Genomic DNA, 19,431 nt, shown 5'->3' with positions numbered 1-19,431 from the left:
CTGCGAGGCCACGCAGGAGCTATTAGAATCACCAATGCCCTCTCCTGCTTGAAACAAGCAATGACTCATGGAAGGAGGGCAAACGTAGGAAACAGGTATGACAACCTGAAGTTCCAAGGAACTGCCAGAGCATCTATCAGGATGGCCTGAGGATCCTTTGACCTTGACCCGTACCTTGGCGTTCTGTCGAGACACCATCAAATCCAACTCCGGTACCCCCCATTTGATGGTTAACCTGGAGAACACCTCCGGATGGAGTTCCCACTCCCCGGGGTAAAAGGTTTGCCTGCTCAGAAAATCTGCTTCCCAGTTGTCCACTCCTGGAATGTGGATGGCAGATAAACAGCAATAGTGAGCTTCCGCCCACTGAATGATCTGAGCCACCTCCTTCATGGCTAAAGAACTCAGAGTCCCTCCCTGGTGGTTGATGTAAGCCACTGAGGTTATGTTGTCTGACTGGAACCTGATAAACCGGGCTAAGGCCAGTTGAGTCCAAGCCATCAAGGATAGCTCTCAACTTCAATATGTTTATGGGGAGAGCAGATTCCTCCTGAGACCAAAGTCCCTGCACCTTCAACGAATCCCAGACTGCTCCCCAGCCCATCAGACTGGAATCCATGGTCACAATTACCCAGGAAGGTCTCCGAAAACATGTCCCCTGAGACAGATGTTCCTGAGACAGCCACCAAGGGAGATAATCTCTTGTCGACTGATCTAGCACTATCTTCTGAGACAAATCTGCATAATCCCCGTTCCATTGCCTGAGCATGCATAATGGCAGAGTTCTTAAGTGGAATCGAGCAAAGGGGACAATGTCCATGGAAGCAACCATCAGACCAATTACTTCCATACTTTGGGCCACTGATGGCCGAACAGCAGACTGTAGAGATAGGCAAGAATCTTGTTTTTTCTGACCTCCATCAGAAATATCTTAATTGATAGGGAATCTATAATGGTACCTAAGAAAACCACCCTTATAGCTGGAACAAGAGAACTCTTTTCCAAATTTACCTTCCATTTGTAGGAACGAAGAAAAGACAACAGGATCTCTGTGTGAGATTTTGCTAGTTGAAAAGATGGCACCTATACCAGAATGTCACAGCAATTCCCCAAGACCGAATCACTGCCAAAAGAGCCCCCAGAACCTTTGAGAAAATTCTGGGAGCTTCGGCAAGGCCAAATGGAAGGGACACAAACTGAAAGTGAGTGTGCAGAAATGCAAACCTCAGAAATTTGTGATTATCCCTGTGAATGGGAACATGAAGGTACGCATCCTTTAGGTCTATGGTCGTCATGAACTGACCCTCTTGTACTAAAGGAAGAATGAAGCGTATAGTCTCCATCTTGAAGGACAGTACTCTGAGAAACTTGTTTAGACACTTTAGGTCTAAAATCGGTCAGAAAGTTCCCTCTTTTTTGGGAACTACAAACAGATTGGAGTAGAACCCCAGACCCAGTTCCTGAACTGAAACAATTACTCCTGTCCAGTACACATTTCAAAAATGCCTCTCTTTTTAGTTGGTCTGCAGATAATCTTGAGGTGGAACCTGCCCCTGGGGGAAAGGTCTTGAATTCTAACTTGTAACCCTGGGATCTGGGACATCTCGTATCCATGCTAGGGAGAACCGAGAAAGTCTGCCCCCAACTTGATCTGATCCCGGATCAGGGGCAACCTCTTCATGCTGACTAAGACCCAGCTGCGGTTTCTTAGACTGCCTCCCCTTGTTCCAAGACTGACTGGGTTTCCAAGAAGGTTTGGACTGATCATGCTTGGCAGAGCAAGGGGAAGACTTACGAAAGGAACGAAAATTACTCTGACGTCCTTTTGGTCTATTTTTCTTATCTTGTGGCAGAAAAGAACCTTTACCACCCGTGATATCAGAAATAATGTCTGCTAAACCAGGTCCAAACAAGGTCTTACACTTGTAAGGACCCGCCAAAAGTTTACACTTGGATGAAACATTCACTGACCAAGATTTCAGCCATAATGCTCTACGTGCCGATACAGCGAAACCAGATATTTTGGCTCCTAAATTAATGACCTTTAAAGAAGCATCAGTAATAAAGGAATTGGCTATCTTAAGAGCCTTAATTCTGTCCTGGATCTCCTCCAAGGGAGTCTCAGCTTGAAGAGACTCAGACAAGGCATCAAACCAATAAGCCACAGCGCTTGTCATGGTAGCAATCTTCAATAGGAACAGCTATCCTCAATAGGAATAGTGGTTCTCTTAGCCAGAGTAGAAATTGCACCTTCTACCTTGGGTACTGTCTGCCATGACTCCTTAATGTAGTCCGCCACCGGAAACATCTTTTTAAAAACCGGAGATAGGGAAAAAGGAATCCCAGGCTTCTCCCATTCCCGTGCTATAATTTCTGTAGCACAGTCTGGTACCGGAAACACCTCAACAGAGGAAGGAACGTCAAAATATCTATTTAATTTACTAGATTTCTTAGGGTTGACAATGACAGGAACATCGGAGTCGTCCAGGGTAGCCAAAACCTCCTTTAATAAAACACGAAGGTGTTCAAGCTTAAAGGGACACTGAACCTAAATTTTTTCTTTTGTGATTCAGATAGAGCATGCAATTTTAAGCAACTTTCTATTTTACTCCTATTATCAAATTTTCTTTATTCCCTTGGTATCTTTATTTGAAATGCAAGAATGTAAGTTTGGATGTCGGCCCATTTTTGGTGAACAACCTGGGTTGTTCTTGCTGATTGGTGGATAAATTCACCCACCAATAAATAAGTGTTGTCCCGGGTCTGAACCATAAATAGCTTAGATGCCTTCTTTTTCAAATAAAGATAGCAAGAGAACGAAGAAAAATTGATATTAGTAAATTAGAAAGTTGCTTAAAATTGAATGCTCTATCTGAATCACAAAAGAAAAAAAATTTGGTTCAGTGTCCCTTTAAATCTGAAAGATACCACTTCAGCATCAGAAGGAGGAATTATACTATCCGAATCTGAGATTTCACCATCAGAGGCTACCGATGTATCTTCCTCTTCAGACTTATAAGAAAGAGTAACTTGGTTAGCCGTAGTCGAGTCAGAAACCTTACTATCCGATTCCCTAAATTTCCTCTTGCGTCTTCCCTGTAGCAAGGGAATGTCAGCTAATGCCTCAGATACCGCAGAGGATACCTGAGCAGAAATTTCTGCATGCAAATAGACTCCTCCAGGAGATTGTGAGGAATCGCAGGGCACTGCATGTGACGTTGTTAAAGCTTGGGACGTCTGAAGGGAAAGCTGCGGCATTGCCTGAACAGCATCAACCTGACAAAAAGTATCTTTATACATCAAAGTTCTTTCAATACAAGAACTATAAAAGGGCAAAGGAGGTTCAACTTGGTTCTCTGAACAAAGTTGCATGCAACAGAGGGCACAAGCTCCAAGTCCATTTTGCAAATAAATTAACAACACAGCAAGATGGGGAAAAAAAATAAAAAAAATGTAAACTTTCAGTAGTTTTTTTAAGAAGATCTGTATCAAAAGTAACTAAGGACTGTTAACAGCTAGCTTGCAAAAAAAAACAACAACAAAGTCAGTTAAATTATCAATATAACGACTAGCCACAGAAAAACAGACCTCCCTTCAGATGAATGATAAAGACAGGGACAAACCACAAAAAAAACCTCTACACCTCAGCGCTATTACTGAGGTTCCTACCTGCCCCCTTTGCACTCCAGACAATTATAGCGATCTCTTGTGATTGATTCCGGATGATTAACTGCAGAGACCGGAAAGAAGACTGCTATAAGCTGTGCAACAGAGTAAAAACGTGCGCTTTAGAAGAAATACCACCACAGCAAACAGATCCGTCTCTCCTCTTTACGTCAGAGGTAGTCCTGGGGGACATTAGGGACTTAAGGATCCAAATTGAAAACTTCCCCTACAAGTACCCCAAAGCACCCATCCATTACCCAAACTGACTTTTATGCAATAAAAACGAATCATACTGAATCACTCCCTATAACAACTCACAGTGCCTGCTCCCTGCTGTTATGAGTCCTGATCATTCAGGACTGTAGCCCCAAACAAAGTGCAGATTTGTTCTCTGTTTTTTAGTGCCAGTGATTTAAGCAAAAAAACTGTCACTTACCTGCATCTCTGGCTGACCGACAGAAGGGCAGCTCATCCGGCATGAAAGGAAGCCACTCCTTACAGAGACCTGTGAAAACAAGAAAAAAAAAAAAAAAAGAGTAAACCTACTCTGGCTTTCTATATAAGGGTAGCAATCTGTTAAGAAAACGCAATGAGGCCCGCCTCACAAGTTCCTAACTGCTTAAAAGCTACCACTGCCCTACCGAAGAGACTAATGTGGAGTATAGCTAAACCCAGTCTTGAAATGAAAGATCAGAGCAAAACTACTCTGGCTTTCAAAATAATAAAATCTTGATTGAAGAAAATCTTCTTAAGACACTAAACTTTACCTCCTCCTTGCAGCGAAAGCAAAGAGAATGACTGGGGATTGTGGCAAGGGGAGTGGTACTTAAAAGCTTTGCTGTGGTGCTCTTTGCCTCCTCCTGCTGGCCAGGAGTGATATTCCCAACAGTAATTGAGGACGCCGTGGACTCACCATATCTTAGGAAAGAAACAAAACTTTTTTTTTAGGATTCTTAAAATAACAGCTGAGAATATGCTGAAGACAAGTTAATAGTAATCAATGGCAGCATACTATATATCAGAAAACCTGTCTTGTATCTATTACAAAAAGATCCTGACTTAGCCTTATTCACTATGGGGAGAATTGAGAGAAACATTGTAAAACTGTGTTGTTCTTTATATATTCTCTATCGCCTGCTGATTACCTTCACTATCCAACATATAACTGTGAAATAATAACACCTGTACCAGGGAGGTTTATCTTACTGGATAAATATCTCACCTGGATGAACATAGCCCAAAATAAAGAAAACAGTTTAGTACATCTCACTGACCCTCAAAAGACAATAATATAACAAGAAACACTTTGAGATTGTAATATAAAATGTTTAACTACACAGAGTAAAATAAAACAATTTAGTAAAATGTTTTTGCAAGTCTGAAAATTGTAGATTTTCCAGACCACAATACAGGCTTCATAAGCCTAACCTATCTTTTCTGCTTAAAGGGACAGTATACACTCATTTTCATATAACTGCATGTAATAGATACTACTATAAAGAATAAGATGCACAGATACTGATAAAAAAATCCAGTATAAAACTGTTTAAAAACTTACTTAGAAGCTGTCAGTTTGGCTCTGTTGAAAAGGTAGCTGGAAAGCCCACTGCAAGTGGCAAATAAGACACTCCCCCCTCCCCCTTCTTTTGCATATGAAAAGACCCTTTACACAAACAGGAGCAAGGTGGAGAAGGTAGCTGACGGTATTCACATAAAACTTTGGGGCTTGGTTAGGAGTCTGAAAATCAGAGCAATGTTATTTAAAAATAAGTAAAACTATACATTTATTTAAAAAAAAAAACTTTATGGGCTATATAAATAGATCATCTACAAAACATTTATGCAAAGAAACAATGAGTGTATAATGTCCCTTTAAGCTCTACACTACATAAAATAAAAAATAATTAAGTAAATAAATAAACACAATCCCGCCGCCCAGATGTGCAGGGGGGGAGTAGAAATATTTCTGAGGAATAAGGGAGGTGGGACTTTAAGGGGGGATCCCTACACTACAGAAAAAAATAAAATAAACTGCCATTAGCTAAAACAGTGGAGTATTTCTGAGGGATCAGGTAGGTGGTAGGTGTCAGTTGGGAGGGTAATCACTGCACTATAATAAATTTACCCATAACAACTAACCGATTAAGCCCTTAATTGCAGGGAATGTCAGACGTTTGGTGCACAGCTGCAATTAGTGGCCTAGTACTCTGTTATACTAAGACTGCAGAAAAATGTTATAATTACAGCACTGTCCCTGTTACAGCACTCTCTTTGAAAAGCACAGAAAACTCTAAAAATGTCTGTCACGCATATGAAAGAGAAGTTGTTAAAAATATTATTGCATGCAAAGAAGAGTTATGTTTATGCTGCTTTATTTATAGCACTGGTAAATCCTAGTGTTTCAAAAACGCTAGGATTTACCATCACTTTCAGTCATGAAGTTTAAATAAATGTACCTTTATTTTGTTACAACGTTATTCCTAAACTAAGCGCCTCTGGCCACCCACAGCAAAACACCTTTTTTTTTTAATGAGGTGATGTTTTGACCAATAGCCGTACTTCCATCCCGTATAGGAATAACGTTGCAACAAAATAAAGGTACTTCTTTCATACATTTATTTATTTAAACTATGACAGAAGGTCCCTTTTATTTATAGTACTGATAAAGTCTAGCATTTTTGAAACGCTAGAAGTTATCATCATCAAGAGGTACCGTTTGACTCTATTAATATTCTTTGTGTACAGAAACTGAACAATAAAATAGAAATCAAATAATTCACTTGTACTTCTTCTAGGGTGCTTGATGGGTGATATATTGCATAGTACAAAAACGAAAAAGATCACCACTGCTTGAAAAGTTAAAAATACATACTTTATTCCAAAAGATTTAAAAAATACAGGACAGCAGTACCCATATATGTAGCTAGTAGGAGCGTAGCAATATGTGGCTTACGCGTTTCAGCATGATGCCGTAGTCATAGCCCCTACATACTCACAAAAGATGGACACAAAAATAACTTGTGCATTTTCTAATTTTACACACTTATCTGGTCTATTACGCATTGTGCATATAAAATAACTCTGCTAACTTGTATTTCAGGAACCACTATCACTTCAAAATACCTGTATGAATATTTTTCAAACCAGCCTCAATGTAATTGTTGCAGCGTCTGTGCTTGATGCGTTCAACCCAAATGCAAACAAATCAGGATTGCGTGACAGCTGTGTAAACAAATGAAAACAAAATTACAGCAGGCTGGATTGTAGCACACATATTATGCAATAAAAATTTTAATGTGCTTTATTTAGCAATAACAAACATAAGCAAGTTGCAAAAATACATTTTACGGAACAGCTAAAATGTTTAATCTGAACTCTTTTAGTTGCTGTTTTACCTTTTGCTAAATAGTGTGCAAATACTCCTGGTGAATCTCAGTTATTTGCCTTTTAGCTTATAAAGCATAGAAACAGGACAGGTCTATTCTACACTTCACTGTTTAAATTGAAAAGAAAATGCAGACAATGACAAACATGTAAAATAGAACAGGAAGGGTGACACCCCATGGAATATGTAAAATAACATATAGAGCAAGGACTGGAATATTTATTTCAAATTTAGGAGCTACCATAAAGGTATATTAAATAACATAATGTAATAACCCATAAAGGTATTGATCAGTCTTGCGTTTGTTTTCAGTAGTACCGTAAAGTCAAAATTAAACTTTCATGATTCAGAGAGAGCACGTATTTTTAAACAACTTTCTTAATTTAATTAAATGACCTAAATTGTTTTGTTCTCTTGGTATCCTTTGTTGAAGAACGTACCTATGAAAGCTCAGAAGCAGCAATGAACTCCTAGGAGCTAGCTGCTGATTGGTGGTTGCACATATATGTTTTGCACTGCTGCTCTTTCGACAAAGGATACCAAGAGAATGAAGCACATTTAATAGCAAAATTAAGTTGGAAAGTTGTATAAAATTGTATGTTCTTACCTGAATCATTAAAGAAAAATGTTGGGTTTTATATCCCTTTAAAGAGATATCATGAAATCCAAACATTCTATTTTGTGATTCAGACAGAGTATACCATTTTTTTAAAAAAAAGCTTCCAATTAACTTCTATTTCCAAAATTGCTTCATTCCCATGGTATTCTTTACTGAAAAGATAGATAAGTAGGTGTCTGGAGCACTACACTGCAGGAAATATTGAAAAAGATACAGATTGTGACATTTCTCACATGAAGACAATAAAGTCTGATAAAGATCTTACAGGAGATGAAGCTTTACTGATAATCTTCTCCAAGAAATGGAATCCTTGTACAAAAAACAAACAGGAAATAAGCATCTGGACAAATATGTAATACAAAGCAATGCATTTTGAACCAATTACAGTAACTACATTTTAGGTCTTCATGGAGAGAAAGGAATTTCCAAGACCATCCTGTGTATGGAGTCCCATCTTACTAATGTTTGTGAATATGACATTATACATCCTCAATACCAACACAAACAAGAAGAAAGAAAAATATAGAAATTAAACAAATGTAGAATACCATCTGCAGGCCTATTAATGAGCCAAGTAATCCAGAAAGCGTAGACTCCAAGCCAAGTATGAAAACCTATTTATTCTTTACATAGGATAGGATCCAGACAAAGAAACACACAATGTTTCGGGGACACTCCCCTTAATCATGTGATTAAGGGGAGTGGATTGGAGTCTACGCTTTGTATGTACTTTGTATGTTTTCTTGAGCTTGGCAGTTGCTCATTTATTTTTGTGTTTATTTACATAACTGTGCTGGTTTTTCCCATTTTGTTCTACTATTAATGAGCCAAACCTAATCAATGTGTGTATGTTTGTTTATTTTTTTTTAAGAGATTTGAACAGATGCATTATGGGTACAATGTTATTCATTGGGTTATTGGTGTGCCTAATTTTTATTAGTGTAAAAAAGCTTAAAGGGACACTAAACCCAATTATTTTTCTTATAATTCAGATAGAGCATGCAATTTTAATCAACTTTCTAATTTACTCCTTTTATCAAATTTATTTCTTCTCTTGGTATCTTTATTTAAATTCATGAAAGAAAATAAAATTTGGGTTTAGTGTCCCTTTAAAGAGAAGGTAAATTTCGATGAATTAGTGCCCGGTTTTTAATAATCCTATTAAAAACAAGGGTACTTTAATTCATCAAAACTAACATTTCACACCTTTTCTTCAAAAACGTACCTTTTAATCCTGACAGCCGCTGCAGCGCTTCCTCCACCCGTCGCAAGCCCTCTTCGAGGGTCCAAAATGACGAATCCGGCTTCCTCCAATCACGGCGTTGCATCAGGCCATGATCCCCTGGGGGAAAGCCGTGATTGGAGAAAGCCGGATTCGTCATTTCTGACGTAAGAAGAGGCTTCCGGCGGCCGGGGGGGGGGGGGGGGAAATCGCTGGAGCAGCTTTCAGGATTAAAAGGTACATTTTTGAAGAAAAGGAGTGAAATGTAAATTTTGATGAATTAAAGTGCCCTTGTTTTTAATAGGTTTATTAAAAAACGGGCACTAATTAATCCAAATTGACCTTCACTTTAATATTGTTTAAAAAGTTGATCAGGAAGTGTGCTTCCTAATGCTTCCAATATGGTTGGGGTAATAGTGTTTTGTTCATATGTAAAACCAGTGTTACATTCTAAAACTTTTTGGGTTACTGGGTTACAAGTCAAAAAGTGTTGTCCAGGATTTATCAAGTCCTTTTAGCGGCAGAATGTGAAGTAAAAATAGTCCCATAAATGTGTTAAAATGTTATAAAAGTGCAAAAAGAAAACGTTCTAATATGTTACAACATTTTACTACTGCAAAGGGAATAAAAACACAGTTAAAGTAAACTCCAGAGTAGAAATGCACCAATGGGATCTATCTGAAACATCTGGTTAGCCAATGACAAGAGACAACTGAGTGTAGCAACCAATTACCATTTAGCTCCCAGTAGTAAAAGATATGTACATACTTTTGTTTTTTAAGAGAATGTATCTTTAGAGAGAAGGAGGCACAATAGAGTGATGAGTAGTAACCATTATAAAGAAGTTGTGTCTAGCAGGTTAAACGCATAGATTTGCAGGGTTGCTAATGATAAAATTATATGTCCTAAGAGCATTTAATTGTTTTTACTATAATGACCCTATTAAAAAGGTACAGAAAAATGCAAAAAGAAAATGTTCTACAATGTTTGTGCATTTTATTATTGCAATATTGCTTGCATTTAACTATTTTGTTTAACCCCTGAAAATGGATTAATCACATAGTTAAAATCAGCTTTAGAGTAACAATATACTACCGGGATCTAGCGGAACACATCTGGTCAGCCAATGACAAGATACAAATGTGTCTAGCCACCAATCCTCAGCTGGCAAACAGTAGACCATGGCTGCTGAGGATAACTACATATGCTTTTTAACAAATGATACAAAAAGAACAAAGTTATTTTTATCATAGAAGTCGATTTAAAAATGTCTTAAAATTACACAAACTATCTGAATCATGAAACCTTAATTTTTACTTGCATATACAGTGCCCTCCATTAATATTGACACCCTTGCTAAATATGAGCCAAGAAGGCTGTGAAAAATTATCTATTGTTTAACCTTTTGATCTTTTGTTCACAAAATACACAGCAATACTCTGCTCTGATGGATATCAAACAATTGCAAACACAACACAGGTTTATCCAAAAAAACCCATATTTTTTAAATGTATGTGTGGCACAATTTTGTCACCATTTTAGTCAATACTTTATGGATTCCGCCCTTTGCCAAGATAACAGCTCTGAGTCTTCTCCTATAATGCCTGATGAGGTTGGCGAATACATTGCAAGGGATCTGGGACCATTCCTCCATACAGAATCTCTCCAGATCCTTCAAATTTCGAGGTTGAAGCTGGCAGACTCTCCTCTTCCATTCACCCCACAGGTTTTCTATGGGGTTCAAGTCAGGGGACTGGGATGGCCATGGCAAGATCTTGATCTTGCGTTCAGTAAACCATTTTTGTTTTGATTTTGATGTATGTTTTGGATCATTGTCCTGCTGAAAGATCCAACCACAGCCCATTTTAAAGCTTTCTGGCCGAGGCAGTCCTCTCATGCTAGACGACAGGACTTCTCTTGTGCGGCACTTACCCTCTGGAACGCACTTCCTTGAGCCGTCAGACTTTCCCCTAACTTCTCCTACTTTAAACGTTCCCTAAAGACCTTTTTGTTCAGGGAAGCTTATCACCCGACTCATTAACAAATTAACTTAATTTACCTAACAGTTGGCTTCATCTATTTCCTCACTAATATCATTCTCACCTTTACAGTCTCCACCTCCTGTTTCCCATCCTCCTACCCATCTAGATTGTAAGCTCCCACAGGAATAGGGCCCTCAATTCCCCCTGTATTTGTCTGTAAAATGTTGTCTCTTATTGTATTGTTTCTCCATTGTACTTTTATCCTTGTACCCATGGGCAGCGCTGCGGAATCTGTTGGCGCTTTATAAATAAAGAAGAAGAATAATAATAATTCATTTAAATATATGTTGATATTTGATAGAGCCCATGATGCCATGTATCCTAACAAAATGTCCAAGTTCTCTGGCAGAAAAATAGCCCCAAAACATTAAAGAGCCACCATCATATTTAACCGTGGGCATGAGGTACTTTTCCATATGGCTACCTCTCTGTGTGCTCCAACCTCATATCTGCTGTTTATTGCCAAAAAGTTCTAGTTTGGTTTTATCTGACCATAGAATCCAATCCCATTTGAAGTTCCAGTAGTATCTGGCAAACTGAAGACACTTGACTGTTTATGAATGAGAGTAAAGGCTTTTTTCTTCAAACCCTTCCAAACAACTTGTGGTGATGTAGGAGACATCAGATTGTAGTTTTGGAGACTTTCTGACCCCAAGACGCAACTAACTTCTGCAATTCTCCAGCTGTGATCCTTGGAGATATTTTGGCCACTCGAACCATCCTCTTCACAGCGCGTTGAGACAAAACTGACACACATCCTCTTCCAGGTTGATTTATAACATTTTCAGTTGACTGGAACTTCTTAATTATTGCCCTGATGGTGGAAACGTACATTTTCAATGCTTTTGCTATTTTCTTATAACTACTTCCCATTTTGTGAAGCTCAACAACCTTTTGCTCAGCTATATTCCTTGGTCTTACCCATTTTGATGAATAACTAAGGGAATTTGGCCTATGTGTTACCTCATATTTATACCCCTGTGAAACAGAAGTCATGGATGAACAATTTCCTGTTCATAGTCACCCAGGTGTACTAAAAATTTTAAAATATCAATGTTAATATACTTAAAGTGAAAGTCAATCCTAGGGGACTTTCATTCATGAAGTATAACATACTTTATGTAGAAAGCTCCTTTATTTGTTTCAAGTGATCACCGTTCTTAGCTGCTCAGGCAGCCCACGGCAGATCGCTGTTTGGCTTGAGAGGTGACGTTTTCACCTCTTAGCCAATAGCCGTGCGTAAATCCGGCTTGGCGCCATTGGGAGCCGGATTTACCGCACGGCTATTGGCTAAGAGGTGAAAATGTTACCTCTTAGCAAAAAAAAATTTCATGAATGAAAGTCCCCTTTATTTGTTTCAATAGTCAATCCTAGTGTTTCAAAAACGCTAGGGTTGACTTTCACTTTAAAATATATTTTCCCCATATAAATTAATAGGGATGCCAATAATTCACCAATAAAAAAGTGATATCCAGAGTCCTGAACCAAAAAAAGCTTAGATGCCTTATTTTTCAAATAAAGATAGCAAGAGAACGAATAAAAATTGATAATAGGAGTAAATTAGAAAGTTGCTTAAAATTGCATGCTCTATGTAATTCATGAAAGAAAACATTTGGGTTCAGTGTCCCTTTAATTTTCCATTGTTCTCTTCAAGTATTGGTATTTGATTTTAAGGACAGATATAAAATAATGAAGCATGTATATGTACACAATGTAATAAAGTAATGAGATCTGATTATACCTACAAGCTCAACCAATTTTATTAGGTTGTGGCTTCAAAACACAATATCAGCTATTTAATATACACAAATAAACCTTAAAACCCAAATCCTCATACATTTTATACTCTGCAGATGGAAAAAAAAGTAATTGGAAACACATTAATAGAAAAACAATTTTACAGTATATTGTCCCTTTAAATAAAGTGGGATGTCAAGCGGGTAAGAGATGTGTCATTGCAACTAGACTTGTCTCCAGTTTGGTATGTTATGGGGGCATAATTTCAAGATAACACCAACGATAAACAATTGAATTTAAATAACAATTATCTCTATTTAAAATGTACACTGAACCCAATTTTTTTTTCTTTTGTGGTTCAGATAGAGCATGCAATTTTAAGCAACTTTCTAATTTACTCCTAGTATCAATTTTTCTTTGTTCTCTTGGTATCTTTATTTGAAAAAGCAGAAATGAAAGCTTAGGAGCCAGCCCATTTTAGGTTTAGCAACTGGTAGAACTTACTCATTGGTGGCTACATTTAGCCACCAATCAGCAAGCGCTACCCAGGTGCTGAACCTAAAATGGGCTGGCTTGCAAGCTTTCGTCCTGCTTTTTTCAAATAAAGATACCAAGAGAACAAAGGAAAATTCATACTAGGAGTAAATTAGAAAGTTACTTAAAATTGCATGCTTTATCTGAATCATGAAAGAAACAATGTGGGTTTAGTGTCCCTTTAGTTTTATGATGTTGCTTATTAGAACCGAAATCAGACATCCCAACCTGCAAAAACTCATTTCAGGGAGGTGGCTTCTCCCGCTACTGCGCCGCCACCCCCACTCCCCCCTCCCAGTTATATATTGGACACCTTGAAACCCTAAAAGATAGAGACTTATTAAAGTAGCTTCCCACTAAAGTCAAATTTAAAAAAAGTAGCTTTATTGCACAACCACATACAACAAACCTATTTTCCAGTGATCGTACGCTTGTTGAATGCTCAAATATTTTAGAATACTAATTGTAATTACATGCAGTAAATAAGGTAGTGTTTGTGTTTTATTTTATTAAAATCAGGGGGGGAGGGTTGGTTACTGATGCAAGCTTTGAGGGTTCTATAATGTCCCAGCAACTAAAGGCATTCCTTAAAGAAACACTTTTACGGATTTGGGTCACATTGGATCATGGTACTTGGAGTTTCAGGGAGATTGCACTCCATTTGCTGGCATCAGGGAGCTGCTATTAGAATCAGGGAGACTTGGGATGTCTGCGAAATCCTGCCACCATCACCATCTAGGAACCTTTCTTACCCGGAACTTTGATACAGACAGCGGCGTATTTGCTTCTGTACACGCTAAACAACTAAAATGGCGGCGCCCAGAATAACCGGCAATGTATTCTCATTCCGAGATGCCCGGGCAGTGCCAGACCCTGTACAGGAGGCGGTGGCTGAGGGACCAGCGGTGTTGGTGTTGGATAATGGATCGTTTCAGTTGCGAGCCGGATGGGCAGGGTCTGGGTCTGCAATTCAGTTGCGTTCTGTTGTGGCTCGAAGCCGTGGGGGAGCGCGCAGTCTGAGTAGGGTGGGCAATGATATCCCAAGTCTGGAACCGTTGCGCTGGCTGCTTCGGACACCGTTTGACCGAAACCTACCTGTCAACCTGGAGCTGCAAGAGTTGCTCTGTGACCACGTGTTCTGCAAGCTGGGCGTCACTACGCAGGTACTGAAATAGTCAAGTTATCATCCATGTATCTAACATTTAATTAAATATTATTACTGTATGAGCTTGCGCTATCTTACAACGGTATATGCCCAAGTCTTGTTTAATGTTTAAATAATATACGGAACGGCAAATGCTTTAAAATGTATATTATTTTAATCTGAGTTGCTTACATGCACGGATAGAGTAGATTATATTACTGCACTATCCTCCTTGCAGCCAACTTACTTAAAGATATATTAAAATGCATAACAGAAAATGCACTGCAAATGGATTAAGATTAATCAGCTCCAAAGCAGCAGCATATTGCTGGGAGCTAGCTGAGCACATCTGGTAAGCCTGTGGCAAGAGAAAAACGTGTGTTTTTGCCAATCAACAGCTAGCTCCTGATATTGCTTTGTTGCTGCTGAGCATGTGTACATATGCTTTTCCATAAAGGATACCTTGAGAGCAAAGTACATTTGATAACAGAAAATAATTTAATTGTCTTAAAATTGCATGCTTTTTGTAAATCTTGCAAATCTTATTTTGATTTTCATCCCTTTTTAATATATCATCTTATATTTTCTTTATTTTGCTGTAGGAGATGGATGCTAACAATAAACATATACATTATATATTTTTCCTATCTAAACTAGTATTTATGCTGTGTCACTTCTGTAAATAAACCTATAACATTGTTTTTTTGTTATCTATATTTAACGAGCCATGAGTATTTCTAGTTGGATTGGTTAAATTTCATTTCTGAAATCCAACTAGTAGTAACCTTTACCTGACATATTTTTGTGAATCATGTAAACAATGCCAAAGCAGTGATAAGCTGGCACCAAGCAAACTTGCAGGTTCAATTCCATTTGCATTCTATTGTTTGGCTGTGTTCTGGAGACTTCTGTTTTCTATATGTAAGGATAGACAAATACTATGTGTTTATTCTTTTAAACATAATATTCAACTTTTTTTGTTTTTGCATAGAAGTACATTTTTCCTTTATTACAATTTTAAATTTCAAATGTTGATTCTCACAGGCGTCAGTGTCATCTTGAATCTATTTTTGTTAGAATTTCCTGTATAAATAGAGGTGTTTTTATTTAGTACTTTTTCAAAAATGTACTCTCTCTAGGAGTAAATATAACCTTTTTGTAAGAACTGAGTAGTTTAAATATGCATCACTGAATAAAAAGTTTGCTTTTAGCAAGAATATATTGTGTTTTTATTAGTTTAGTATAATTTTGCATATGTTAGTGTTTATTTTTTCTGCATATACAACCTATGTCTGTTGTAACTATTAAAGTGCCATTGAATATTTTGTATTTATTTTTATTTATTTTTACCCAGGACTCTGTTGATTATCCCATTGTCTTTACTGAATCACCTTGCACCCCACTCCATGTCAGGCAGATGGTTTCTGAACTCCTTTTTGAGTGTTATAGGGTTCCCAAGGTGTCATTTGGGATTGATGGACTTTACAGTTTCTATTATAACAAGAAGGATCAGTTCAAAGCCACTGGCCTCATTATATCCTCTGGTTATCACTGCACCCACATACTGCCCATGCTGAATGGCAGGTAAGCAGAAATAATTGTTTTAAAAACGTTTTGACTAGGTGTATTAAATGCAAGTTAGATTAGGCATAAGATGACACTGACAATTTTGCCAAAGGAGCCTTTACTATAGGAGGGAGTTTGTTGCTGACTTGTTTTATTGGTTATCAGTCCCACAAAGAGATCTAATGAAGTTACCATCTTTGCAGGTTAGATGCTAAAAACTGTAAGCGAATTAACCTTGGTGGATTCCAAGCAGTAACTTATCTCCAGCGACTTTTGCAATTGAAGTACCCAGGACACCTCTCTGCCATCACTTTGAGTCGCATGGAGGAGATTCTGCATGAGCATTGCTACGTGCCAGATGATTACATAGAAGGTACAATCCAAGTTTTTGCTAACAAAGTGACAAGTCTAGGTTGGCACCTTCAAATAAGTTATGTAGCATAGTAGATGAGGCTGAAAGAAGACAGAAGTTCAGCAAGTTCAATCTATACAGGTCCTTTCTGATTTACAATAAAGAAGGTGCCAGTTGAACGCACATTAATACAATTAGAAGCTGATCCATTTAAAGGGACATGAAACCCCAAAATTTTCTTTTGGGATTTAGGTACAAGTTACAACTTTCCCGTTTATTTTTATTATCAAATTTGTTTCATTCTCTTGGTATCATTTTGTTGAAGGAGCAGCAATACAGTACTGGTTTTTAACTGAACACATGGGTGAGCCAATGACAATCAGTATATATGTGCAGTCACCGATCAGAAGCTAGAACCTAGGTTCTTTGCTGCTCCTGAGCTTTCCTTGATAAACCTTTTTAGCAAAGTATAACAACAGAAAGAAGCAAATAAAATAATATAAGTAAATTATAAAGTTGTTTAAAATGTTATGCTCTGTCTAAATCATGACTGTCTAATTATGACTTTACTCTCCCTTTAACACAAGAAATCATAATCAACATTATGTGTGTTAGCCAGAAATATATCTGTCATTTTTAAATTTATCTAAGGTATTGGCATTAACTACCTCCTTAGTTCCACAATTTAATTGCTCTTTCAGTGAAAAAATATGCAATTTGCTAAAGAGTAAGTGTCCATTCCTCTAGCCTTAAAGTGTGACTTCTTTTCATAAACCATTGCCTTGGAATAAACAAGAGCTTCCACCAATTCTGTATACTTGCCTTGAATATATTTGTATTTAGTAATCATATCTCCTCTCAGGTAGGGATAGACCGATTATATATCGGAGCAGACGATTTTTAGGGCCAATATTTAGAATTTCTGAAATATCTGTATCGGCCAGAAACTTGCCGATATGGAGCAAATCAAAAGAAATGTACTTCAGGGAAACTATGTAGTTTTAAGTGATACAAATCACCTATAGCACATATAAGCTGGACATAGCATCTAATAATAAATAGCGCTGATAAGAGTCAAAGCCCAGGTGTTCCTGGGAGCTCAGTTACCAACTACCATACCACCAATGGCAGGCCTATAGATGGACTTGCATAAACAAACATATGTTTTGTGAAATGGAAAATGTGATCTTTAAGTGGCACTTAAAGCTACATAGTTTCCCTGATGTACACATAGCTAAATTACTTTTGATTTGCTCATAGGGTTAGCAATACATAAAATTAATCTGCTTGCTAATTGCTGTCACAAATAGAACATTATTTGTTGTTTTCTGATACATTTTATACATTTGCAAAACATTTCACTAAAGCTGCTATATTTGATGATTTTTAATTTAAATATTTTATTTTCCCCTTTCATGGGCATAGAAAAAAACATTTAAAAAACGATAGTTCAGGCACTTAAATTAAATGTCCACAACAAAAAACCTTAAAGGGACAGTACACTGTAAAATTGTTTTTATATGAATGTATTTTCAATGACTTGTTATACCAGCTGCAGAGAATAAAATTTATGAGAAATTACATTTTTCGGTTTATTTGTGTATATGAAGTAGCTGGTTTTGTGCTTTTAAACCACAGCCTATTAAAATGGGTTGAGCTTCAGGTAATATCATATCTCATTATGTTATCAATTTTATGTACACAGACTTGCTTCCTTATCTTATATTTGTTTAGAAAACCAAAGCTTAATACTTAGAGAGAACAATGGAAAATGATCATTTTATTACTTAACTATCATGCCCCCCACTGAAAGTGTAATCTCTTCAGATGGCTGTGTTTACTTAGGCTATTCAATAGAATATACTCCAGTATAGAAACTTTCAGTATAGGTTGGGATACCACAGGCTAAATTGGCTATTTCAAATGCCAAAATAGGGGTAAAGGAGCTACTTGTAAACAATTTAAAACACTCCAGCAGGTAAAATTAATAATTGGGAACAATTTAAAGGGGAGACATTTTTTGGGTGAACTGTTCCTTTAAGTAGAAAGCTATGCAGTATAGGAGACTAGTATCAATATTCTCTAGCAGTGGGTAACAATGCTCTGACCATTAGGTGGCGCTGTTACACATGTATAAAACTGCCCATAAGTGATATAATAAAGAAACTTATTGTCCACTCCTCAGTACCAGGGAAGATATTTGCACTGATATTCCAACATGTCTTTTCCTTTCTCTGTTAATTGGTTATATATATATATATATATATATATATATATATATATATATATATATATATATATATATATATATATATATATATATATATATATATATATTCTTTATGTTTTACTTTACTTTTAACCCTTATCTGTGTGAAGTGTACCAAGTGAGCTTGTTTTTAGTGAAGTAGCAGCAATATATGAAAAAAACAGAAGTCATTTAACAGGAGAACATGCTGAAATGTTATGCTTTCTGCACTATAATGTTTTTCTACTTAACTGGGAGTACTGAAGACATCGTGTAGTGAGTTAAATTTAATTTTATATTGGTGTGCAGTTTAAAAGGGATTTATGCCATTTTTCTATGTTTTGGGAAGCAATTTAATAAGTTAATTTTCAAGCACTTTATCCCAGTTGTTTACTTTCAATGTTTAAAATTTTAATAATTTTCAGTTTATACCAGATTTGTGTAAAAATTGTGTTGATTTTTCAAAACTTTAAATGTACAGAATATCGTCCCCTGTTATCTATCCCTACTCTCAGGTGCCTTTTTTTTTTTCTATTTTTTTTTTTTTTTTTTTTTATAGTAAACAGACCAGATGTTGCTAATCTGTCCTCATCTCCCAATCTACTTATTACTTTTATGTCCCTTCTCTGAGTTCTCTAATTCTGCAATGTCCTTCTTTTTTTTTTTTTTTTTTTTTATTTACTGGTCCCCAGAGCTGCACTTCAAACTTAGGTAGTACCAGGGATTTATATAGCGATAGAATTATGCTTTCTCCCTCTCTCCATGCATCTATGCCTCTTAATACATGCTAGCCTCTTATTAGCCTTAGAAGCCACTGTCTTGTATTGCATACGCATTCTTAGCTTGTTATCTATAAGTAAATCCTTTTCCTCCTCTGCTTTACTAAGTCTAGTTCCAAAGGGATGCACAGCACAAC

The 19,431-nt window shown here is 37.1% G+C and overlaps 1 protein-coding gene across 1 annotated transcript in view; it reads left to right on the top strand.

Moving 5' to 3' along the window:
- Positions 1-14,007: 14,007 nt before the first annotated feature.
- The window catches only part of ACTR5 (actin related protein 5), a 49,033-nt gene continuing 43,609 nt past the window's right edge, over positions 14,008-19,431 (top strand). Inside the window, exons 1-3 of the mRNA XM_053715426.1 lie at positions 14,008-14,368; positions 15,704-15,933; positions 16,119-16,288. Coding sequence (XP_053571401.1) covers positions 14,015-14,368; positions 15,704-15,933; positions 16,119-16,288 — 754 coding nt within the window. The 5' untranslated portion in view covers positions 14,008-14,014. The remainder of the gene's footprint in view (positions 14,369-15,703; positions 15,934-16,118; positions 16,289-19,431) is intronic.

This window comes from Bombina bombina, chromosome 1 (assembly GCF_027579735.1).
Source record: "Bombina bombina isolate aBomBom1 chromosome 1, aBomBom1.pri, whole genome shotgun sequence".
NCBI lineage: Eukaryota > Metazoa > Chordata > Amphibia > Anura > Bombinatoridae > Bombina > Bombina bombina.
The sequence above is the reverse complement of the archived record's forward strand: the minus strand, read 5'-3'. Positions and strand labels throughout refer to the sequence as shown.